At 39.2% G+C, this 25,521-nt stretch overlaps 1 protein-coding gene across 9 annotated transcripts in view; it reads right to left on the bottom strand.

Moving 5' to 3' along the window:
• Positions 1–25,521, bottom strand: part of JAKMIP1 (janus kinase and microtubule interacting protein 1) — a 66,060-nt gene that overhangs the window by 22,001 nt on the left and 18,538 nt on the right. For 8 of the 9 annotated variants that reach the window (XM_042470901.1, XM_042470909.1, XM_042470908.1 and 5 more), the window contains 6 exons: positions 21,449–21,658; positions 19,556–19,675; positions 18,834–18,980; positions 17,047–17,187; positions 14,200–14,259; positions 937–1,062 (listed from right to left, as the gene is read on the bottom strand). In XM_042470901.1, coding sequence (XP_042326835.1) covers positions 937–1,062; positions 14,200–14,259; positions 17,047–17,187; positions 18,834–18,980; positions 19,556–19,675; positions 21,449–21,658 — 804 coding nt within the window. The remainder of the gene's footprint in view (positions 1–936; positions 1,063–14,199; positions 14,260–17,046; positions 17,188–18,833; positions 18,981–19,555; positions 19,676–21,448; positions 21,659–25,521) is intronic. The other variant, XM_042470905.1, reaches the window with a different exon arrangement.

Genomic DNA, 25,521 nt, shown 5'->3' with positions numbered 1-25,521 from the left:
GCTAGGCAAAATAATACAAAATGAAAATGAAAATTGAGTTCAGATTAACAGGTTAGAAAAAGAGAGAGAGAGGTAAGTACAGTGGGCCCTTCCCTCATGTAAGGGGGATTCCACGTATGCTCGCTTGTGGTGCGGGCGCCATGGGCATGCAAACCATTTGCCCAATTACATCGTGGCTTCAGAGTAAGCTTGAATCTGCATATGGTACACCTGTGTATGGTGCGGGTGCACTGTACTAACAGAGGAACATTATAGCAATAGAGTAGCATTTCTTTATCAGTACAGTAAACTCAGCACTCGTTTACAATCTGTAAGTTAATTGCCCCCAACAAGCTGGGTACTCATTTTAGTGATCTATGGAAGGCTGAGTCAACCTTGGAGCCCCTGGGATTGAACTCACAACCTTGTGGCTGCACTACTGGCATTTAACCACTGCATCACCAGGGCTCTTTATATTAGTCTTTTGTATTAATGGAACACATTCAGAGTTTGAAATATTAAATACCTTAAGTGTGAAATATGTTTTTAAAGAACAGGAGAAATTAAAGGCAAGTTCACTGAAAAGTAGTTGAGAAACATTACCTTTATATGCCTTATTCATTTTGTGTGTGCACCAGCTAGAGAACCTGGCTTAAGGAGAAAAGACACTGACGGCTCAGAGAACAAACTAAAGACTTTATCATAGGAATTCCATGCTTAGACAGGAAAGTTACTCATCTAGCTACATTCTAGCAAAGAACTAAGAGAGTTCTGGATAGAAGAAGTGGAAGCATATCAGTTCACATAACACAGGGGTCAGGATGGGCACACAGAGAGGGAGCTCCCTCCAGATCTTCAAACTATCTAAATCTATTGCTACAGCCACTTTGAGCCATTAACTCTTTCAGTGCCACTGTTGCACTTCCAACATGCCATTTTACATGCACAAGTACTTACACATTCCAAATCTTTTGGTGCATCAGGAGTCCTGTCAGTTTTATCTGTGGTAAAGGAAGTCACTGATGATGCTTCGGAATCAGCTGATTCTTCTTCAAATCCAAAAAATGTCTCCACAACATGACTCTGCAATAGCAACAAAATTCATTCTTATAATAAGATCCCAAAGGACCCCTCCCAAAATACATGCATACACATACACCCCCATACTTCCCTGTGCATCTCAATCATTTCCTCTTAAGCTAAGACTTAGAATCTTTAATGCCCTCCCTGTTCCCCATGAAATCAGCAACAAAACCTCTCTTAAAGGTTTTCATTCATGCAGCATGGCTGTTAATTCATATGCACTAGTTAAGATACATCCAAACAGGATGAGCAGTTGCTATGACTGAAGAGAACACTGGGAGAAGAAGGAAGTCAACAGTGCTTTGTCTAAAGCCAGGATCAGGAGACTTCCAGTTGGAATGACGTTGCTCTGGGTGCACCTTCAGTGAAAGTGTTGAGGTGCCACACACTACCTGTGGAGTTTACTAGTCCAGTGTCATTTGGACCAGCAAAAGTGTCCCCGTTATTGGGGACTCAGAAATGGCAGGGCAGAGGGGACTGGGGTGAAAAGAACATACCACAGCTGATCATTGCTAATTGGCACAAATGCCACAACTGACCCTTTTAAAAGCTGAAGGACAACTTGATATCATTTTAAAAACTGATGACTATGTGTTATGCTTTGTATTGATTCACACCTCTACAGATTAGAAGACGTTAGTAGTTGATAAAGAAAATTTTATGGAGAAAAGAGTTTAAAACTACAATGGAGGAAAACAGCTGGAAATTAATTTTAAGCTATGTTTGAGGAAGTGTTGAAAGCCATCATCCCACAACCAGTGAGCTCTTAAGAAATAAATTATGGGAAGGTAAAAGAGTGAATTTAAACAACTGAGTGTTTTTCTTTAAACGGCAAGGATTAAGTCTGTTTACCTTTCTCCCCAGCCATAACAAGAGTGCCTTATAGACAGGAAATAAAACTTGGATGAACATTGGATTCTTATTCTTCCTGGAATAATAGAGAGAGGGGAAGAAAAGAACTAGAAAGAGAAGTGCTCCACAGTGCTATCATGTTTGGAAGAGGCTAAACTGCATGGAATTTTTTGTCATTTCAAATTAATTGCTATTAGCTGTCAAAGACCTGTTTAATACTACTTATCTTCAATGACTGAAGAGTGGTTCGATGCAGATCAGATACACTACGGCATCCTTTTGAAGGACAGATTCTACCTTGCCTTCCAGTGTGGTAGAAGCAGGGTTTGCACGGCACACCCCAACAGTCGGGACTCCTAAAATTCAATGGTGTATCCCTTCTTGATGAAATTTAGGACCCACTTGTCTGAAGTGATGGAGGCCCACGCATGGTAGAAGAGTTGAAACATGTCATGAAAGTTGTGTCCTAGAAGGATGGTTTCATATGATGGCAAAGCAGAACAACCGTAGTATCCTTTTCCTCGAAGTCAAACATGCTGTTTCAACTGGTACAAGGATTTCCCCCCTAAACTTGTAATTGCCAGAGGAGGAAGTTTTCTTGGCAGGAATAGTTGGCAGAGTTGAGGAGGGTCTGGCCTCTGTTTCAAAACATCCAAAGGAGACTCCGCTCTGAGGCACTCTCTCAAAAAGCTTTTACCGACAGGATGTTCTTCCTAATGTTTTGGTGGAAACTCTTCCTGTAGTTTGAATCCATTGCTCCATGTCCTAGGATCGGAGCAGATAGGCATTTATGGTCCACTCTGGCCATAAATGAATCAAGACTGTGCTGACCGCACAACCCTCTCTCAAAGCAGACCATGGCTGCAGGATCCAACCTGCAACACCAGGAGCTGGATTATCTCAGATCCTTTATGTTCTTGTCCAAAGGAATGGAGCACCGCTTCAGGGTGGCTTTGGACCATGTTGGAGGTGTGTATTGTTTGAACATCATGCCTCCAAAGCGTTTGGAAGCCACCTGTTTTGTCCCATCTGTTCTGGGCCCTAGCTTATGGAGCTGCAGAAAATCAACTTACTCCATTCTCATATGTCAGCCTATCAAATATTTAAACATGGCTATCATGTCACCTTTAAACCTTCTTATGTTCTTAAGTCAGTCAAAAGGCTGAAGAATCAATACAATTTCAGTGAAGTTCTAAAAAATATCATGGGAAACCTTGTCAAAAGCCTTACTAAAAGATATGCTACATCCACAGCATTCCCTCATCTACAAAGCTTGTAACTATATCAAGAAAAGAGATAAGATTATTCTGGTATGACTTGTATTTGAAAAAAACAACGATGTTGACTTTTAGTGATTATAGCATTCTTTTCTTAGTACTTACAGACTATCTGCTTCATGATCAATAGAGTCTTTCCTAGTAGTGATGTCAGGCTGACTGAGCAGCAATTAGTTGGGTCCTGTTTCCCCCATTTTTGAAGACAGGAACACCATTTGCTCTCCTCCAGTCTGTTGGGACTTCTGGTTTCCAGGAATTCTCAAAGGTTATTGCCAGTGGTTCTGAGATTTCTTCTGCCAGTTATTACTCTTGGATGAAGTTCATCTGGCTCTGGAGACCTGAATTCATTTAGAGTAGCCAGGTATTCCTGCACCATCTCTTTAACTATTCTATTTTGTATCTCCTCTCTACTGAATCATTTGCTCCATTTCCCACAGGTTGAGCACTGTTCTCCTTTTCAGAGAAGACTGAGGCAAAGAGATAATTGAGTAATTTTGCCTTTTCTCTGCCCCATTAACTTTTCACCACCTTCTCCATGCAGTGCCCCTACTGTTTCCTTGTTCATCCTTTTGCTACAGACATAATAAAAAGCCCTTTTAATTGTTTTTAATGTGTACAGCAAACTCCAGGAGAACATGGTCACCTCACTAATCACTCCTCTGCAGGATGAAAAGAAACCATTGACCACACTTTGGGTTTAGTCCATCAACCAGTTATAAATCCATCAACCAGCAGCAGTAGTGTATAGTTGATCCCCTTTTTGCCACTTTCACTTTCTGTACCATGAAACTGTCTTCAAGGCTAGTGAGGAATTTGTTGGACCTTATTTTCTTGGCAGATTTTGACTTCCAACAAATATCAGGATAGTTGAAACCCCCATTACTACTATATATCTCCTTTCTGAATGTAGTCATCTATTCCAGAAAGGCATCATCCAAGGCCTCAGTCTGCCTTTGAGGTCTGTAGTAGACTCCCACAATGACATCACTGTTGTTTCCTTCCTCCATAATTTTCACCCATATGCTCTCAACCTGGCTTCCAGGATTCAAGTCATGGATCTCTTCACAGGCATAAATATCCCTGGCATATAATGCTACTCCTCCTTCCTTCCTGTTTGATCTTTTTCTCTGAAATTGGTTATATTCCTCTGTTACTACATTCCAATCATGAGACTCATTCCAAAAGGTTTCAGTGATGTCTATTATATCATATTTGCTTTGTTGTGTTAAGATTTTAACTTCATCTTGTTTATTTCCCATGCTCTGTTCATGAGTGTAGACATATCTAAGACATATCATCCCCCTAGATGTTTACAAGGGTTTAAGTTCTTTACCCTCCAACTGTTGGGTTATTGTAGTTGTTCTTTGTATAACAGTCAGGCTATTTTCTCCAACACCTGATGAATTTCTGCCCTTAAGAATACTGTCTCCTTCCTCCACAGTTTAAACTCCTCCTGATTAGATTTTTTTAAACTCTTATCAAAAATATTATTGCCCACTGCTGTGAGGTGTGCAACCCATCCCTTTCGAGAAGTCCATGTTCATGAAACCTGACACCATGGTCCCAGAGGCCAAATTGTCCCTGGCAGTGCCATCTGCAGAGCCAGTTCTTCACCTCCACTATTTTCTCTTCCTTCCTGGACCATGGCCTTCAATTCGGAAAAGAGATGAAATGACAACCTGTGCATTCAAGTTCTTCAACTTCCTACCTAGAGCCTCATAATCCCTTATGATATCCTGAAGACTATGCCTTGCAGTGTCATTGGTTCCCACATTAACCAAAAGTAACAGTTAATGGGCTTGATGACCTTTGTCAGCCTTTCCATTACATGGTTGTTTTTTTGCCGCATGAAGACAGCACCTTGTCAGGCCCACATCCCACTGATTCTGTTCCCCGCAGAAGGAAGTCCTCTACCACTACCATCTCACAACTCCTCAAAGGTTTGGCAGAGGCCATTCCATGTGCTGAACCTTTCAACGTCTCATATACATTCTCTGAGGATTGACATTGCTGCTCTTCTTGCTTCTCTTCCTAATATAATTACTGATAAGGGAGAGAACTGCAATACAATTGTGCAGCTACAAATTCACAGAGGTATCACTGGTCCTTCTTTTTTCAGGCCAAGAAAATTCTATGCCCTCCCTTACTAGTCATTAACCAAAACAAACGCTTTTTCCATTCTGTTTCATAGCTTTCTGTACCTTCTCCTCAGTACTCTTGGCTATCAAAACAGGATTTCAATAACAGGAATAAGTGACAAAAATCTAGATACTCTTTCTACAAACAGAATTTTATAGCCATTTGTACATTTTTAATAACTTGTAAAAACTTTGCATTTTCAAATGATCTATTTAATATATGAAAAATGGTTGGACTGATTTCACATGGATAATGTCATATAATTTTCCATTCAATAGGATACAGTGAAACTAATAAATAAATAAATTTGCAATCCTATGTACATATACACAAGCTCACTGAAGTAAATGAAGCTTATTTTAGAGTTGCCTTGCCTAGGAGCAATGCAGAATTATTGAACTGAAAGTTAACAGCACCCCATTTTTCAAAGGTTAAGTTCAACACTGCATTAAATATATATCTGCATTAAATGTACAGTGTAAGAATTTAATATTTATTAGAAAAGCAGTTAAATATTTGAATAAGTAGGACTTTTCTATAATGCACAATTTAAAACTATAGTAGAATGTTGACCAAATTTAGGTTTAAGAAAAAAATGATGGCACAGTTTATTTCAGTGAATTGGACTGTGGTTTATTTTTTTGCTTAAAACATTGCTATGGCCATACAAAGTATATGCTTACTATGATGGGCAAAAGGTGCAAAGTTTCTGGATCAACTGAATTTACAATGAATATGGTATAAGCACAAGACTGAAGCATTGTCTCCTCACTTGTGCCTTTGCAATTTTGGCACCTTAAGAATATTTTTGTAACCTACACATGAACACATTTGTTATGGACACTGAAAGCTTATGCCACAATAAAATCTGTTTGTCTTTAAAGAATAATATACTGCTGGTTTTGCTTCAAAAGACTAACATAACTATCCCACTGGATCTTGTGGTTAACAGTTGCCAAATAAATAAAAGGCAGAGAATAAGGCCCATCTCTCTCTCTCTCTTTTAAGGATTACATCTCATAGTTCAGAAACTGACAGAACAGAATGCCTTGCTCCCATGTATAAATCTCTCCTAAGAGCTTTGGTATTTTTCTGTGTTATAATTTTTCTTCTTTATATTTTATAAATAAGGAATTATATCAATTATTAATATGCCCTAGTTTATTTCTGCTATCTAAGCAGGAGCAATCGACCATTTATAAGAATTTGCAATGTATAATTAACATGTCAATAGAGAGTCCATAATTCATGTTCAACAGGCTCCAAATAACCAAGAATCTGTTTTCAGTGTGGGCAAGCCACACTCTCTCAGCCTCAGAGGATGGCAATGTCAAACATCTTCTGAAGAAATTTGCCAAGAAAACTCCATGACAGGGTCACCATAAGTCGGAAATGACTTGAAGACATACCACTAGCACCACCACCACCACAACAACAACATCCCTTTATATCTTTCATAAAAGTTGTTAAAGAGTTAGGAACTAAGCCATACAGAAAATCTTTTCACTTCATTAGTCAGGACAGCAGGAGAAAGTCCCAAACTAAACTCATGACCAAACAAAAGTGAATAAAGAACTGCTTACCTTCATGTCTATAAGTCATTTCTTGGCAGCCAGAAAAATATAGGCACACCAGAGCACACAGGCAGATAAAAAAAGAGAAATACAAGGCAAGAAATATATATTCCATTGTAACGATGCAGGTACTGAAACGTTCACTTTATATCTAGGAAAACAATATAATATTGCCAGGCAGAAAGTAGTCCCACAAGCTCTCCAGCTTACATATGCTTCCACTATTTTACTACAAAGCCAGAAACATTTGGAACTGTTATAATAATTTCTCTCATTAGAATTCAAAAGAGTAAAATAACATTTTTTAAAAAAAAAAATCAAAACATCTAACAAATAAGTTAATAGGCCTCAGAAAAGAAAAACATGGTGCTTGGCTTTAAGCATACAACTATTTCTTCCCTAGCTTAGAGCTTCATCCTCTGAGGTGCTCCTAGATATCTGAGCTAACAGGAGCAGCATGCTATTCTCAAAATCCCAAGATAATTAACAGAGAGCCCAATGAAAGCCAGCATAGCAACAGTTTCCTGGTATTCTTAGACACCATCAAAAATTAAAATAAAACCATGCCACCACCACAGAAGGCCACATAATTCTTACAATGCCATATGGTGCAATCTACAGTATGCCATGAGAAGGAAGCAACAGCACTGAAAAAGGTGCTTGTGATGACTCAGTTACACACTGCAAAGAATGATGTATATGTTTTAAAGTCTAGTACAAACCTACATACCAACCCATGTAACCTAGGGGGAAGTCCTTCCCAAATATAAATATGGGAGTTAGTCATGCCCTTGTGGTCTTCTGCTAGGTCACTGAGAAACACAATTCTTGGGAGGGAGGGTTGGGCTGGGGTCTTGTGGGGCTTGTTGTTTTTACTATTGTATATTTTTAAACAACGCTCGATCCTCAAAACGGAAGAGGTGGGATATAAATAAATATTTATTATTATATTATTATTATTGTTTCTTGTCATGAAGCATCCTGTTTGTAGCTCTAGCACCAAAGCAAGTAATGTTCTTTAACGTGGCATGCTCAAAAGGCACAATCTGAATCCACACTGCTGCATCAACTGATTGTAAAAATAAAACATTTGGTAGAGTAAATGTACAGAGCTCTAACCTCACTATTTTTTCGTGATGCAACTTTTAATATTGTCTACAGTGTAAGCTTTTCAGGAATCATGGATTCATAGAATCACAGAATCATAGATTTGGAAGAGACCTCAAGGGCCATCATGTCCATTCCCCTTGTCATGCAGAAACACACAATCAAGTTAAACACTAGTTAAACAAGAATAGAATTTACACAGATAAGATATTTTAAACATATTGTTACCCTACCAACTAATCGTCTCCCAGCATTGTGCTACTTGTAAATGTGTGTCAACCAGTTCTGAAAATCAAGTTTTCAAATTCTTTTACAAAAATATAACTTTTCTGAGTTGAACGCTGTTATTGGCATGGATGAGAGACAATTAAGAGAATTCCTTTTTTTGACTGATTCAAGAAAAGATCTGCAGTCAATTAGGACCTCACAATTTTCCTTTTGGTTCTCCTTTTTGAAGACTGAACATTTCAGAGACAGATATTTGACTAAACTCAATTCGCCTACTTTAAAAATGGCCTTCACTGAGCTACGACTTCAATTAATGCCTACTGCGGTTCTAGATGTACGCTACAATAAAGCGCCTTTTAAGAACAGACTATGCATCTGCAGTCAGCCTCAGGTGGAGGACATTGTTCACTACTTATTAATTTGTCCATTGTACAGCAACCCTAGAAACAAATGTTTTAACACCCTTGCTGATAAACAAAAGTGGGAGCTCTACTGTTGATTCAGTCCAATTCCTTTTGAGTGACGCCAATGACTATGTAACACATAGAGTGGCTCTTTTTGCCAAGGCTGCAAAAAAGATTAGAAAGAGAAGTTGTATTCTACATGATATCTGTTGCTTGAATGTGCTTTGCCCAAAAATGGAAATGTAATTATATTCCATCAAAGGAAGATTGGTTGACGAAATTATATGATGGGATAGAAATGGATAAATGAATGCAGGCATTAAGAAATAAAAACAAGGAACAATTTATAGGTGAATGGGATGAAGTAATTAAATTTTTAGAAGAGAATTGGGGTAAAATAGCGACTATTAATTTACATTAAAATTAAAGGAGAGTGGAATTAAGAAAGTCAAAACTAACATAAATCAGACAAGCATTGGTAGGAAGGAAGTCAGTTTGTATGAATGAGTGTGAAAGAAGAAATAGGAAAGTATGAAGATGTCTAAGAGAGAATGAAGAAGAAAGAATGATGTCAGAAGAGTTGAATGGGGATTGGAAAGAAGAAGGGAAAGAAAGTTAAAGGGATACAGTAAGTGTAGAGGGTTGGAGAAGGTAGAGATGGTATGTGGAAGATACTTAAGACAAGGTAGGAATGGACCAAAATGGTCAAGGTGCAGAATTATAGAGGGAGAAGATTGAAGTGGAGAGAAAGACAGAGAGGAAGGTACAAGCAATAGAATAAGTAGATGGTATTAGGGAGACAGGAGGAGTAAGAAGATTATTTAAGGTATTTAAGATTTGATATTTATGAGGGGAAGCAATAAAGGGGTGTCATCTATAAGTCCCCCTGACTTTTCTGACTAGGTATTTGTAAAATAGATAAAGAGTGATAATAGGTGGAAGTGTAATGTATGTGTTACTGTATATGTTTGAATGTAAATACTGTTTTTGTCATTTTCTGTTTTTAATAATAAAATTTATTTAAAAAAAGATTAAATAGAGAGAGTTAAACAAAATTCCCATAAATTGCCAGAGAGATGCCAAGTATTAATTAGATTTTATGATTATATCAAATATGTTTACTAATATCCAGGAAAGGTGTCTCTTTTTCCTTTTGTCCTTTTTTAACAGTTAACTATTTTTAACTGCACATTACATGTTAAGACATTTTTGTCATTTCTATTCTGTGCCTTTTGTTTTAAATGTTAAATGTTTTATCCTTTTTGATAAGCTCATTCTATCATGGCCTTTGGCTAGTACAATAAATGTTAAGTTGATTTTTCACTCACTCACAATCAAAGCATCCCTCACAGATGGCCATCCAGCCTCTGTTTAAAAACCTCCAAAGAAGAAGACTCCACCACTCTCCAAGGGAGTGTGTTCCACTGTCAAACAGCTCTTACTGTCAGGAAGTTCCTCCTAATGTTAGTGGCATCTCTTTTCATAGAATCAGAGAGTTGGAAGAGACCACAAGGGCCAGCCAGTCCAACTTCCTGCCATGCACAATCAAAGCCATTCAGCCTCTGTTTAAAGACCTCCTAAGAAGGCGACTCCACCACTCTCCAAGGCAGTGTGTTCTGGTCGCTACAGTTCAAGTAGGATGTTGACAAGCTGGAATGTGTCCACAGAAGGGTGACCAAAACAGTGAAATGTTGGAAACAATTCACTATGAGGAGCAACTTAAGGAGCTGAGTATATTTAGCCTGGAGAAGAGAAGAATAAAGGGTGACATGGAATTAAAAGACAAGGTGAGAAATAGATTTGCACTATTAAGCCTAGTTTACTAGGAACCAGAAAAACTATGGACGGACATCAAGGACAGTCAAAGAGGAATGCAGAAAGACAATATCAGTAGCTAAAATGAAGGAGAAGAAACAATGCATGAGAGATTAAACATTTCATCTGGAAAGAAGGAAAGAAGAAAAGCAAAAGGAAAAGGAGACAGAAATTTAATCTGAAGCTTAAATCCTACTGTTCAGTGTGTATGGATAAAGAGAACTGCTACAACAATCAATACAAACAAATAGGAGCCAACAATAATAAAAGAAAGAACAAGAGACCTCTTCCACAAGATCCAAGAATGCAAGAAGAAATTTAAACCAAGAGTAGAGGTACTCTAGAAAAAGAAGAGTAACACAATTCATGAGCGTGATGAAATTTTAAAAAAAATATGGAAACAATACACAGAAGAGCTATATAAAAATGTGAAAATATGAATTACACATGGGAAGAAGAAACTTATGAAGATTAATCCCCAATTTTGGAAAGTGATGTGGGAGTTGCTATAAAAGCAATTGGAGAGAACAAATAATCAGGAACAGATAATCGACTTTCCTTTTTGTAATTACTATAACTCACAGAGACAGAGTCAAGCTTAGCTTTAACTAAAATCTGTCAACAAATATGGAAAAAAAGCAGTGGTCCACAGAATAGAAGCAATCCTTATACATCCCCAGCCACAAAAAAGGAGACAAAAAAGATTGCAGTAATTATAGAACCATCACAGTAATTTCCCATGCAAGCAAAGTCATGCTTAAAATTCTGCAGCAAAGATTCCTACCATATATGGAGCAAGAAATCCCTGATGCAAGCTGGAAAAGGAAGAGGCAGTGAGGATCACATTGCAAACATATATTGGATAATGGAGTACACAAGAGAATTCCAGAAGTAAATATGCATGTGCTTTTTGGACTACAGCAAAGTATTTGACTTCATAGATCACAAAAAGCTATGGTTTGCATTTAGAGGAATGGGAGTACTGCATGTGATTGTTCTGATGCTAACCCATACTGAGGACATGAGGCTGCCATCAGAACAGAATCCAGAGAAACAGAATGGTTCTCAGTCAGCAAAGGGGTCAGGCAAGGCACCATATTTATTCAATTTATATGCAGAAAATGTCATATGCAGAGTGGGCTTGGACTCAAGATATATGATAGGAGGAAGGGACATTAACAACCTAAGATATGCAGATGACATAATACTACTAGCATAAACCAAAAAAGACCTGGAGCAAGTACTGAAAAAAGTCAAGGAGGAAAATACCAAGGTTGGGTTAATGCTGAACATCAAAAAACAAAAACAATGGCCATGGAAGATCTATAGGAATTCATCCTAGGCAACAAAAAATTGAAATAGAGTTCCCATACCTTTGTTCAAATATTGATCAGAACAAAGACTGCAGGAAAAGGGAAATTATTACACTTGATCTGAACACTCTCTTGGTTATTTTTTTTTTATCATGTTCCTTTATTTTAAAAAGATTCTCAACTTTCCAAGAACATGGCTATGTTGCAATTCTCCATATTTTGCAATGTAGTTCTGAGCTCCAAAATATATAGAAATGCAGACCAATCTGCATCTATTTTAAAATTAAAAACATTTAGAAATGCATATTTTGAGAGAAATGAGGTGCATATTTTCTGAGACAAACTCCAAAAATATGTACAAATATTTGTTTTCATTAAAACAAATTTACAAATAAATGAGAAACAAGATACCGTATGTAAACAATGTAAAAAATGACATGGTCTCAATTTACCTGTCCACCCCTATTCATCTGATTTGAATTTCAGGTACAATATCTATGTAGTGTTGGTTAAAGAATTTTTTAAAAACCAAAGCAACTATAACTCCATTTAAAAAAAATCACATTTGTCAAGAATCCAAACAAATATTCCAATGTATGCTGGGTCCTTGAATTTTAGTTGTTTTCATTTGCTATATCTGACTCTTTATTATTTTATTACTTTTTAGGGGGGTTGTTGGATTTTGTGTTATTTCAAAAAAGCTGTTAGGTATGATGTCAAACAGAAGTACATAATCAGCGATTTCCACATGTATTTTTTAAAAACAATAGTTTTAACCATGTTATTGTTAACAATGATCTTCTTTAATAATTTTAAGCCACTTTGAATCCTAATCTGGGGAAAAGGGAAGGTTAGAAATATAATATTAATAATAAATAATAATAACAAAATACACAGTAATGCTATGGCCATGTCTGCTGCTAAGTAGTGCTATTAAATTCAATGTGCCTTTTTGCCTGGTAATTGAGTAGAATCATAGAATAATAGAGTTGGAAGAGACCACAAGGGCCAGCCAGTCCAACCCCCTGCCATGCAGGAAATTACAATCAAATCATCCCCGACAGATGCAACATCCAGCCTTTGTTTAAAAACCTCTAAGTAAGGAGATTCCACTACACTGAGGGAGTGTGTTCCACTGTCGAACAGCCCTTACTGTCAGGAAGTTCTTCCTAATGTTGAGGTGGAATCTCTTTTCCTGTAGCTTGCATCCATTACTCTGGGCCCTAGTCTCTGGAGCAGCAGAAAACAAACTTGCTCCCTCCTCAATATGACATCCCTTCAAATATTTAAACAGGGCTATCATATCACCTCTTAACCTTCTCTTCTCCAGGCTAAACATCCCCAGCTCCCTGAGTCATTCCTCGTTGGGCATGGCTTCCAGACCCTTCACCATTTTAGTTGCTCTCCTTTGGACATGCTCCAGTTTCTCCACATCCTTTTTAAATTGTGGTGCCCAGAACTGGACGCAATATTCCAGGTGGAGCCTAACCAGAGCAGAATATAGTGGCACTATTACTTCCCTTGATCTAGACACTATACTTTTATTGATGCAGCCTAAAATTGCATTGGCCTTTTTAGCTGCTGCGTCGCACTGTTGATTCATGTTCAACTTGTGGTCTACTTGGACTCCCAGATCCCTTTCACATGTAGTTTCATTCAGCCAGGTGTCGCCCATCCTATATCTGTGCATTTCATTTTTCCGCCCTAAGTGCAGTACCTTACATTTCTCCCTGTTGAATTTCATTTTGTTAGCAGTGGCCCAGCTTTCTAGGTCATCTTGAATTTTGATCCTGTCCTCTGGGGTATTAGCTACTCCCCCTAGTTTGGTGTCATCTGCAAATTTGATAAGTATGCCCTCAATTTTATCTTCCAAGTCATTGATAAAGATGTTGAATAGCACTGGGCCCAGGACAGAGCCCTGTGGGACGCCACTGGTCACTTCTTTCCAGGATGAAAAGGAGCCATTGTTGAGCACCCTTTGGCTTCGGTCAGTCAACCAATTACAAATCCATGTAACAGTTGCTTTGTCTAATCCACGTTTTACAAGCTTGTTTGCAAGAATGTCATGGAGAACTTTGTCAAACGCCTTATTGAAATCAAGATATACTATATCCACAGCATTTCTTTCATCTAACAAGCTGGTAATTTTATCAAATTACCAATAGTATAGGATTACAGAGTAAACTGTGTGAAACAGAAAGGCATAATAAAACATCACTATCAGCTATCAATGTTCAAGCTTATACTGCAGACTACGGTAAATATCTAACGTCTACATAATTACAACAGCAGCAGCAAGCCATGCAGTTTTTCTCCATTAATTAAATATAATTAAATATTAATAATGAAGTCATTCTTTTAATGACAAATTTTAATATCAACATTTTCGAGGAAAATTGCCATCATGATAGAGACAAACGTTACTCACCTTTGGGGATTTCACAGATTTTCTTCTCTGTTTCTTAGAGTGTAACAATTGCTCCTGTTCCTATAGTAAAAAAAGTCATTATGTACATAGAAACATATAGGTATGTGTGAATGTATATGTAAATGCAGTGGGTCTTTGGTATCTGCTGGGGTTCGGTTCCAGGACCGACCAACGGATATCAAAATCTGACAATGCTCATGTCCAAATATATACAATGACACAATAAAAAGGTGTCCCTTATATAACATTGCAAAAATCAAGGTTTTTTTTTTTATTTTTAAAAAATATATATTTTGAAGTTGTGCATAGTTGAATCCGTGGATGCAAAATCCATGAATTAGCCAGGCCAACTGTAATCTGCAAGGATGTGCGTCTGTTTACATGCACAGATGCACACAAGGGGATTTCTAGAGAAATGCACAGGATTATTACAGTGTATTCATAAGGTCCAGTATGTTCCACAGGAAAACTACAGACCCCCTTTTTTATTACTATTGGAAGATGCACTTTTTGTAATGTTTCCCACATTTGTATAACTGGAGGTGGGGGGTCACTCCATCTACAATGCACACATTTTTGACCAAGTATAAGAAGACTGAATCAAAATCTGCATAATTTCCCTAATATATTTCATCTCTCAGTTGGGTTAATTAATTATGCAGTTCCCAACTTTTTTTGCTATTGAGGTCTGGAAACAGAAAAGTGTATTTCAAATGGGGGTGGGGAGAGAATCAGGCATAGCCTTTTGACAACATAGAGGTGTGGCAGAATACTTTAAACAAGCAGACAGATATTATCTTTGCATGAGCCATCTCAGGAAATCCCCAAGTTTTGGGGTCTCTTCTCACCCATAGTAATATGTGTTGGAAGTGCAAAACGTACTCTGTGATGAAAGAGTTAATGCCTCCGAGTGGGGAGTAGTAATAGACTTAGAGATAATTAAGAGTAACCTTCAATGAGCTCCCTCCAAGTCTACCTATACTGATCCCGGTTTGTGATGTAATCTGATAATCCTAGGGATGTTTCCATTCCTCTTCTCTTTCCACAACTAACTCATCTTTTCCCTAGAGACATAGGCTGCATCCACACTGCAGAAATAATCCAATTTGACACCACTTTAATTGTCATCGCTCAGTGCTGTAGAATCTTGGGATTTGTAGTTTGTCATGACACCAAAGCGCTCTGACAGAGAAGATTAAATGTCCCACAAAACTACAAATCCCAGAATTCCATAGCCTAGTAGAACTCTTCATAGTGTTCTACTAGTCCAAGATGGGGCCAATTGCTGTTGTTATTAACTTCATCCACTTCTGCCCTAATTACTGCTCTTCCACTGAGATTCTAATCTTTAAAACTTAATTTGTCTCCTGCTCTTTCACAGTAGTATTTAATTTGTCTTCTTGCTCTAGCATGGAGCCCAATTCTGATTGGGACTAGAGACATGGTAAATGTATTTGTCTTTTTCCCCTGCAGCTACCCACCAGCCTCCATTCTTTGCCCATTTAGATGCTTTAACAGCACAGGACAGTGAAACACTTCACTGCTCTAGCCAGATGGCTTCCATTTTTGTGGAAACAATGCCATCTTCACTTGCAGGATGTACTTTCTTCATAGGTTTAGATGCCTGGATTCTTCCGTAACAAGACAGGCAGGCAACTTAATGGTGATAGTGCCCCATCCTCTGCAAGTGGTACCGCACATTTGCATCACTTCCAGGAACCATCTTGGCTGGTTTTCAGCTGTTTTTATGTGTGCATATTCATATTCTATTTAGCAGAGTTTAGCGAAGTAGGTATGCATCGAATTGCAGCCTCAAAAGTATAATTGCCCTCACATGTAATCCTATATGTATCTACTCAGAATAAAGTACCATTGAGTTAAATATGATTTACTCCTGGGGAGCCTCAAGCCTGTAGCATGGATACAGCCTTACAAAAGCCCCGATCCAGGTGAGCCTCAAGCCTATAACATGAATACAGCCTTACAAAAGCCCTGATCCAGGTGAGCCTCAAGCCTCTAACATGGATACAGCCTTACAAAAGCCCCCATCCATTGGCCAGCTTTTCCTCTCTTCTCCCTCTTTCCCCCAGTAAACCAAGGCGGGATACAGACCGTCCCTTTGGGGCGGCCTGCAGCCGCTCCATTCAGGCACAGATTGGGGCCAGGGCATCCACAGCGGCAGCCCAGAGGCCCCAATCCAGTGCTTTTCAGGACCAGGGAGAAGTGGCAAAAAGGGGTGTCCTTGGGGCTTCATGCCCCAGGACACCCCGGGAGCCACAGCCAGGAGAGAAAGGGGCCATTCGGCCCCTTTCTCCCTGGCGCTGTTCCCACAACAGTTTGGTGGCTGTGGGAATGAGGCACCCTCCAGAAGGAGCTCCGTTTCAGAGCTCCTTTCAGCACCTCTGTTAGGCCGCCACAAGTGGCCTGACGTGGCGCGAACACATCATGCTCGTGCCATGTCGTTTGGACGTGGCGCGGCCCTAATTTCATAATGGTGGTGCCTGTGTACACAGAATGCTGCCATTATGCCGCTGGGGGTACGTATTAGGGTTAGAGAGCATGTAGATGGTGCATGCTCTCTAACCCTAATACCGGCGCTAGTACACTGCTTTTTGGCAATCTGTACTGCGCCCAAATCTCTTTTTTCAAATTCATTTCACTCTCTCTAATTGTAGCAGAATGAAGGGGAAGCAGAGAGTATGAAGGAAAGCTCATGGGAGACAGGTTGCACAAAATGCAAGTTATGTTATATTTCAATCAAATGAAAATATGTCTTTACAAAGGTCTGTCTAAGAAGGAATAAGAAATTAAGGCAAAGGCTGACTATGACAAATACTGGAATATTACCACTGTGAGATTATCAATAAGATGCTGCTGCTGTATGATCTGTAGTTTAAGAAATTCAATTTCCTTTTCTTCCCGTCTGCTGCTGATGTCATTCAACGAAGTATGCCTTCTCAAGGTTGGCTGAACAGATAACTTTTCTTTCTATAAAAAATGTATTTCATTAACATAGTAAGAAATTACACTTACAAAAAGACTGGATTAAGCCCAGAGAAATATTCATACAAATAGCCTCATCTTGTCACCTTCAATCAAGCTAAATTCTAAACTTGTCTAAAAAAAACCAAGGAACACATGTGTAAAAACATCACCATTACGAATGAAATAGATGGACAGCCCATCATCCTAAGCAGAGCAACAGTGGTCCAGTTGTTAGAATGTTGGACTGGAACACAGAAGACTGCAATTCTGAGGAGGTTATCACACGTGACTATCTCCAATGGAATAGACATGTGTCAATGATGGATCTTCCTGCATTCCCGGTAGGCAGCCCATATGCAGCTATATACAACCCAGGCTTATCAAGAACAGGAAAATCCATGCCACCACCCTCTGAGGATGCCAGCCACAGATGCAGGTGAAACATCAGGAATAAATTCTTCCAGAACACGGCTAAATAGCTTGAAAAACCCACAAAAACTATGGCTGCTGACTGTGAAAACTTTTGACTTCACAAATTGCCTGAGTGATTGTGGACCAATCACTCTATCTCAATCTGACTTACTTTATGATAAAAAGGTGTGAAAAAGCAGTCATCTTGATCTCAATACCACTTTGGTGTCAATGAAGTAAAGTTAAGACATAAATATTAACAATTAATCCAGCTGCTGTTGCTTCTACTTCATGCATATATTCCTTTCAAGTAAGTATGCCTGTTACTAAATTATCCAACTTTGCTCCTTTTGGGGACACACATCAATAAAAAGAAACTTATGTGACATGTGACTTATTGGGCAATATGTTGGAACTCAGTCCATGTGATCTGGTCTAAGATTCCATAAACATACTGCTATTCTAGCTGTTTCTTTGGTGTGGCACAGATGGCGCAATAGCGCCGTGCTCCCGCCATGCTAGGATTACGGGACCACACAGCAACGGTCTGCTCCAGGGGCTCTCCTCTGTTGCACTGCACAGCAGCATCTACAAGGGAACATGGAAGACAACCTCTCTGCTGTTGTGTGTCAGTTGTGGATTGCTACCTCCTTAGAGTCCTAACTGGTATCTCCCAATGCTGGGTTCATTCTAACACCAAGTGAAAATATGGCATTTTATCAACCCCACTGGAGTTTAAAGGTTTTGCCCAAATCTGTATAGGTGCATAGTACTTGGTTTTAAACTGTTTTAATTGTTTCAAATTGTTTAAATTATTAGATTGTTTCATATTGTTTTAAACTGATCTAGTTTGTATATCCAAGCACTTAAGCTTGGATGATATATAAATATTTAAATAAATAATAAAAGTATAGCAAAACAGAAGGCCAGGGAGTCAGTATTTATGCAAGACCCAACCAGTCTACAGCTTCATAATCACTAATGAACATTTTGTGGTAGGTAGGTCTATTTTCTGATTTGTGGTAATGGTAGGTCTATTTTCTGATCTAGCAATGATAATCTTTGGATGAATGAGAAGATTGTTCTGCTCAAGCTAATTTACATATTGGAAAAAGGTGGAGATTTCAAATACTTTGTGTCAAATGTGCTTTTAAAAACTTACTACTATTACCCAAATCAGTTCTAAGTAAACAAGAATACTGATCAGAATTTATGATGCAAAGAGAACAACAGCTTACCATTTCCATATTTTCCCTGGAAAGGTTTTTAATTTTTTCCTCCATTCTTTGTATATTCTGCAACATATTCTCAATTTTTTTAGTCAGTCTTTTGTTTTTTTCTACAAGTGGCTTAAGCTGTACTTCTGTGTCTCGACATTGTTTCAACTGCAAAAAAGTGGAAAATTAAATAGTGAGAATATGAGTTAATTCTTCACTGTAACATTATAAACTGATATTATTGTTACCAGGTAAAATCATTTTCCTATTGCTCAATTTATCACACTAACACATTCTAATCCTATTTTTTTTCACAGTCCCAATCCTAATTTCTGTCTGCTCTCTCCTAAAGGGATGAGATAAAACACCAATGTATGTTTTTGACACTCACTATAAAGAGAGGAGTTAGTAGTTCCTTGCATGTGCTACCCCTCAGTGTCCAATAAACTAATGTTGTTTTAAAATGTCTATAAACTGACACTTTTTATAAAAAGCATAATCTTATTTATATTATTAGTATAATCTGTGTCTAAAATAAATCTTACTAATGCTGATAAGGGATTTGAACGTTCGTAGGTATAAAGGATTTTTCATACTGGTGTTTTGAATATTCCTCCAACCCCTGGGAGTTCTCTAAATTTTTCTTCAGCATCTAGTTAATTATGGAATATGAAGGTAGCTGATAAAGGTTCAAGCAATCTTTTGTTTTGTGTGTTTTAGCACAGTGGTGAGAGTTACTTTACCAGTTCATTCCTTTCATCTACTAAAAGTGTGTTTCTGTCTTCTAGCTTCTGTATTATAGCACTGAGTTCTGCAATTTTTAGTTGAAATCTCCGTATGTCTCGCTCATCTGTATGTTGCTCCTTTAAAATATAAAAGATGTATTAAAACATAAAACTGCCAACAATTTCATATCATAAGGTAGATCAGCGTAGACAAAACAATTAACCATTATATAAAATAGAAGCAGTAGGATTCGCATCAAGATTGGAAATCACATTACTGATATAACTGTTAACAAATACTTCATATCAGTATCTAACATGGAATGCAATATAACAAGACAAACAAGACCCAATTATATTTTAATAAGGGAAAAAGTATTTTCATACAGAATTCTACTCTATAAACCCAATGTTAGCATATAAACACATACACGAACTCTCTCTCTCTCTCTCTCTCTCTCTGTGTGTGTGTGTGTGTGTGTGTGTATGCCAATTTAGTTACCTTAATAATGGCATTATCTTAACAGAGATTTTGGAATCTTCCTTATAATCAACAGGGCTAACCTTATTTTTGTATGACTTGGAGAATACCCAATTCAGTCATTCAGTGGTGGGACCCAACGGTGGAAGTAGAGGATTTTTGACAAGTTGAAACTTTATTCCCTGTAAATCTATCCCTTTTAATCACTAGGTATAGTTGCCCAGTGAGCCCCTTGGAATTCACTAGGGTTTGTTTCCAGGATGGACACACACACCATGGATACTGAAGTCCCATTTTATACAGTGGAATAGTAAATTGCTGTCACCTATATAAAATTGCATAATCAAGGTTTGCTTTTTAGAATTTCTTTTTTTTTGGGGGGGGGGGGTATTTTTCAAGCCATGAGTACTTGAACCCATGGATACAGAATCCGTGGATATGGAGGGCTGCCTGTGCTTAGTTAGATTCCCTCTCAGTGTTTGTGGCGCCAGGGTTCACCTTTTGTTCTGTTCTGCATCCACCTCTGCTGTGGTGATTGGATTATATATGCCCCCAAGATATGTGGAAGATACACCGAAGCTGCACCTGGACCATAGAAACCCAACCCAAAAAGGAGCGTTTTTTTCTGCTTCGATTTGGGCTCACAGCGTGTGGCTGCTGCTGTCCCAAGACATCTTGGGCAGGGGCGCCTTGAAGCATCCCCTTCGTGTCTGTTTCCCCCCATTTATTTGCTGGAATAATCACACTTTTATAACAGCTAAGGTGGGAGTGGGAAACTTTCTAATAGCTAGAGTTTATATTACACCCCTCCCTATACCCATCCCACATTTAAATAAATGTAGTACTTTTCAGAAAGCCAGTGTGGTATAGTGGTTTGAGCACTGGACTATGACTAGAGATGAGAGATTGGATGCAACCATGGAAACCCACTGGGTGATCCTGGGCAGGTCACATTCTTTCAGCCTCAGAGGAAGGCAAAGGCAAACCCCCTCTAAAAAAATCTTGCCAAGAAAACCCTAATAGGTTTGTCTGAGGGTAATCATAAATTAGAAACAATCTGAAGGCACACAACAATGACACCATTGCTCAACACCATGAAGGCTGCTGGGAACTCCTCCAGATGATGCCTCTGTTGGGGTGCCTTCACTTATCCTTCACCTTACCAATATAGTTTTCAGGTGCTAGCTGAATACACAGTTAATCTCCTGTGTTCAGAGCAATGAAAACTAAACTTTCTCTAGGCTACATATCAGTTGTTCTCCTGACACACTCCCTTTCAAAAAGTGGGGCTTTGCGGAGGGGGAATGGCCATGTTCTGAGGCCCTGTGGAGCAATAGGGCTAGCCTGGTGTGGAATTTGGCTTGTGAGTGGAAATTCCCCATCTTTTCACTAAGGTATTATAGGTATGTTTTTAAAAATGGTTCTCTTACTGGGCCTCCTACCAGTTCATTTATCTCTCCTGCTCCAAGAGGAAGTTCTTTCTTTGGGCTGCCATGGTATCGTTCCGCTTCTTTGACCTGAACAAGCTGCTCATCCAGAGCTTCTTTCTGGAGCAGCAACTTTCGTGTATGGCCCGCTTGGGCACCAAGTTCCTTCTCCAAAGCCAGAATCACTCGGTCTTTGCTCTTTATCTCATCCATCTTAAAGAGAGTTAGAAAACCAACAGCAACAAACAAAATAACTTATTCAAGCCCTTCCAAGTAAAACAGTGTTATTTTTTTCCCTTCATTCTTCCAGTAGAACAAAATTCTACTTGCAGGTTTGGTTTAGTTTGTACCTTTAACTTTTTTGGAAATATTGAAACATAGATTCCTTTGGAGTTTATCACACGTGAGGAATTTCTCTTAGTTTAGCGAAATTACGTGAATGCTCATTGCATTCGAACTGGCTCCCCATTTTCCCCAAAATAGCATGCCATTGCCTGAATTTGCATGTGGCAGTCTATCACACAGTAACGTGAAACCTCATGATTGCGCTCAGACTGACTTCCCATTGCCCGAAATTGTGTGTGGCAGTCTATCATGCAATAACGTTAAATTCCATGATTGTGTTCAGATTGCCATTGGATTATACTTCCAATTTCCCTTGTCTGATAAACTCCTTTGAGAACTGTGGATTCCTTCCCATAAAGGTTGGAAATAGACAATGTAGATCAACTGTGAACAGACAGACATAGCATCTGAGGATATGTAATTTGAGGCTAGGAAAAAACACTTCATAAAAAAGTCACTATCAGCTCAACATTCATTTTCAAAACATCACAATAAAAGGTCTGGCTATATGCTTTTGTGAAATCTCCTAACTGTATATTGCTTAAGGATAGCAATTTCTTGAACAGGCAATAATTCTACCATACGTTTAGTGGCTAATCAACTGATACAGTAACTTCAGGTTTGTACTCAGAAAATTCTTTTGACTATTTTAAATATTCAAGTCCAAAATCTTTCAGTAGTATGTAAATATCAAAAATAGTAAATTATCAGATAAAATACTGGAGTTCATGAGTGAATCTCAAACAATTTTACAGAGTAAAGCAGTCAAGAGGAATTTATCTGTATAAATTCAGATAGAATAAATCAATAAACAATAACAAAAATATGCTTTTGGAATTCATATTTCATTTTTAATTTAATATACAGTATATACTTGTCTATAAGTCTACAAATTTATGCCCAAAAATTGACTCCAAAATCCCAGGTCGACTTATAAATGGGTCACTATGGTAATGTGAAAACAGCTCTTTCAGATTTCCTCATGCAGTTTCTTCCTCTCTTGAGCCAAGCAGAAAGAGTCCTAGGTGATTGATTGCTATTGCTGTTTGTTTAAGAGTCTCTCTCCTGCCTGTCCACCTCGCTGTCTGAAGGTTGAAAGGAAAGCTGAATACTGAAGCAAAAAGTCTCAATGAGAGCCCCTCCTGCCGTGCACACACATACATACATTGAAGGACCCTCCAAGTTTTACCCTCAGCCTATCCACAGATCATAGTAAAATCCATAATTTTGGCTCCAAAACTTGCCCTCAACTTATACGTGAGGTTGACTTATAGTTGAGGATATATGATATTATGTTATCCAGATGTACAACTGCATGATATAAAGTTAATCCTGTGTCTATTAAGAAAAATCCTGAATTTGATCATTCCCAGTATCTCACATGCCATGATTATTTACATGATTGTACACTTGAACTTCTTTATTCTATATATATACTGAAACAATCTATGCACACTTAACTTGGGAGTAAGCTCAAAGTGAACTAAGAACCTGAGTGAATATGCCTTGGGTTTCACTGTTAAGCTTAAAACAATAAATTACTTGAACCTGGGTTATTTATTAAAATATTTCTAACCTACCCTGTATCTGAAGTTTTTTATGCCTGCTCCATTCTACTTAATCAGCTAATATTAGCTAAACCACTCCCCACATATACAATAGTGTTCCATATCTATGCATATACGGAACAAAAAAAATTATCCTAAATCCCTGACTATGGGATCAGGGCACGTCAGAGTTATCAAAATATTAGAAATTCTAAGTCTACATCAGGGGTAGGCAACCTTTTTGAACCGGGGGCCGGGTTGCTGTCCCTCAGACAACTGGGGGGCCGAAGCCGGGGGTGGAGCTTCCACCCTCCGGGGGCAGAGCTGTACACGGGGGTGGAGCTTCCACCCTCTGGGGCGGAGCTGCATGCCAGGGTGGAGCTTCCACTATCTGGAGGCGGGGCCACATGTCAGGGGTGGAGTTTCCACCCTCTGGGGCGGAGCCGCATAATAATAACAATATTTGCAAGAAGCGACTAGGCAAGGCCACAAAACAGCAAAAAATGCATGCCACTGTCTGAACCCAGAAAAGTGCAAGCAAGTCCATGTGGGGGGATCTTGCAAAGACAATACCAAGGGATAACAACAATAATAATAGCAATATTTGCAAGGATAGAAGCTACTAGGCAAGGCCACAAAACAGCAAAAACTGCATTGCCACGTCTCCAAAACACAAAGGCACAGGTAGTATAACCCCCTCCCCCAATGAACAAACCTCTCACCTGGCTCAGTGGCTGTGGTTTCTCTCCTCTCTCTCTCTTCCCTCTCTTTCTCTCCCTTCCTCCCTCCTCCTCACTCCCACCCTTTCTCTCTCTCCCTCTCCTCATAGAGTCATAGAGTTGGAAGAGACCCCCAAGGGCCATCCAGTCCAAACCCCTGCCATGCAGGAAATCAGAATCAAAGCATGCCCAAAGGAGCATGGGGGTTTGCAAAGATAGTAAGGGAGTCACAAAGCATAGGAGAAACATAGAATCATAGAGTTGGAAGAGACCCCAAGGGCCATCCAGTCCAACCCCCTGCCATGCAGGAAATCAGAATCAAAGCATGCCCAAAGGAGCATGGGAGAGGGGGTTTTTGCAAAGATACCAAGGGAGAGTAAATCACAGTCACCAAGCAGAGGAAAATACATGCACCAACCAACCTCTTCAGTGGCTCGCTCCAGCTGGCTGGCTGGCTGGCTCTCTTACTTTCGCTTTCCTTTTCTCTGCCGCCTCCTCCTTTCCCTTCCCTCCACACTCTTGTATTCATAGCGGGAAGCGGAGAGAGGAGGGCAGAGCTAGGAAAACGGAGCCAGGAGGGCGGAGGGCAGAGAGAGAAGGGAGGAGGGCGGAGCCCATTCGGAGGGCTGGCGCGGCCCTGCAGCCCTGGAACAGGGCTGCAGCAAGCGCCCCGGGCCTCCTAGAGGGGCGCCGCCATTTTAAAAAACAAAATGGCGGTCGGAGCGGCGCCAATCGGCGTCAGGGGCAAGCGCGGGCCAGTCCTAGAGGCTTCGCGGGCCGGATGCGGCCCGTGGGCCACAGGTTGCCGACGCCTGGTCTACATAGAAACAACCAGATAGCAAGTGATTATTACATTCTATATGCAGTACATGTTTGACCAATTCACTGGTTCTATACATTGTAATCAATAATTAAATTGATTTGTATGTTAAAGAGCACAAAAAGCCTTATGTTAAAAAATGGGGTGGGGTGGGGTCCTATGAAATGCATAGGAAACCAGAACAGACCCACTGAATCAGAAGAATTTCACTAAGTGTTCACTTCCCCCAAATCAGTTGATTTCAATGGATTTACTCTAGTTGGGACTCATAATACAGTGAACCAATGCCATATGCAGGCTTCACTTCCGTGGCTTTTACCAGAAGAATCTAGTGAAAGGTGAGCATATGCGATTTTCCTGTTACGCAGGGTAGGTGGGTCTGGAACGGTTCCCCGTGTAAGGGAAGGGAGCACTGTGCCATTTAGACCAAAATTGCTAAAGCAATCTCCTTTTGTAATTTCCCTGTAAATGTAGTCAATAGTACAGTTTAAACCTTACTGAATCTCTGAGCCCTTACTAAAACACCAACTCAACTGTAATACAAACTGATCCTCTGGATCCAAGTTGGCAAAGTATTGCTGCTATGATTTAACCTAAAAATGTGTTGTGTTTGATATAGTTATGCTTGCCATTACAAAACTTTAA

The sequence above is a fragment of the Sceloporus undulatus genome, chromosome 5 (assembly GCF_019175285.1).
Source record: "Sceloporus undulatus isolate JIND9_A2432 ecotype Alabama chromosome 5, SceUnd_v1.1, whole genome shotgun sequence".
Taxonomy (NCBI): domain Eukaryota; kingdom Metazoa; phylum Chordata; class Lepidosauria; order Squamata; family Phrynosomatidae; genus Sceloporus; species Sceloporus undulatus.
Note: the sequence above shows the minus strand (reverse complement) of the source record. Positions and strands in the feature narration are given on the sequence as shown.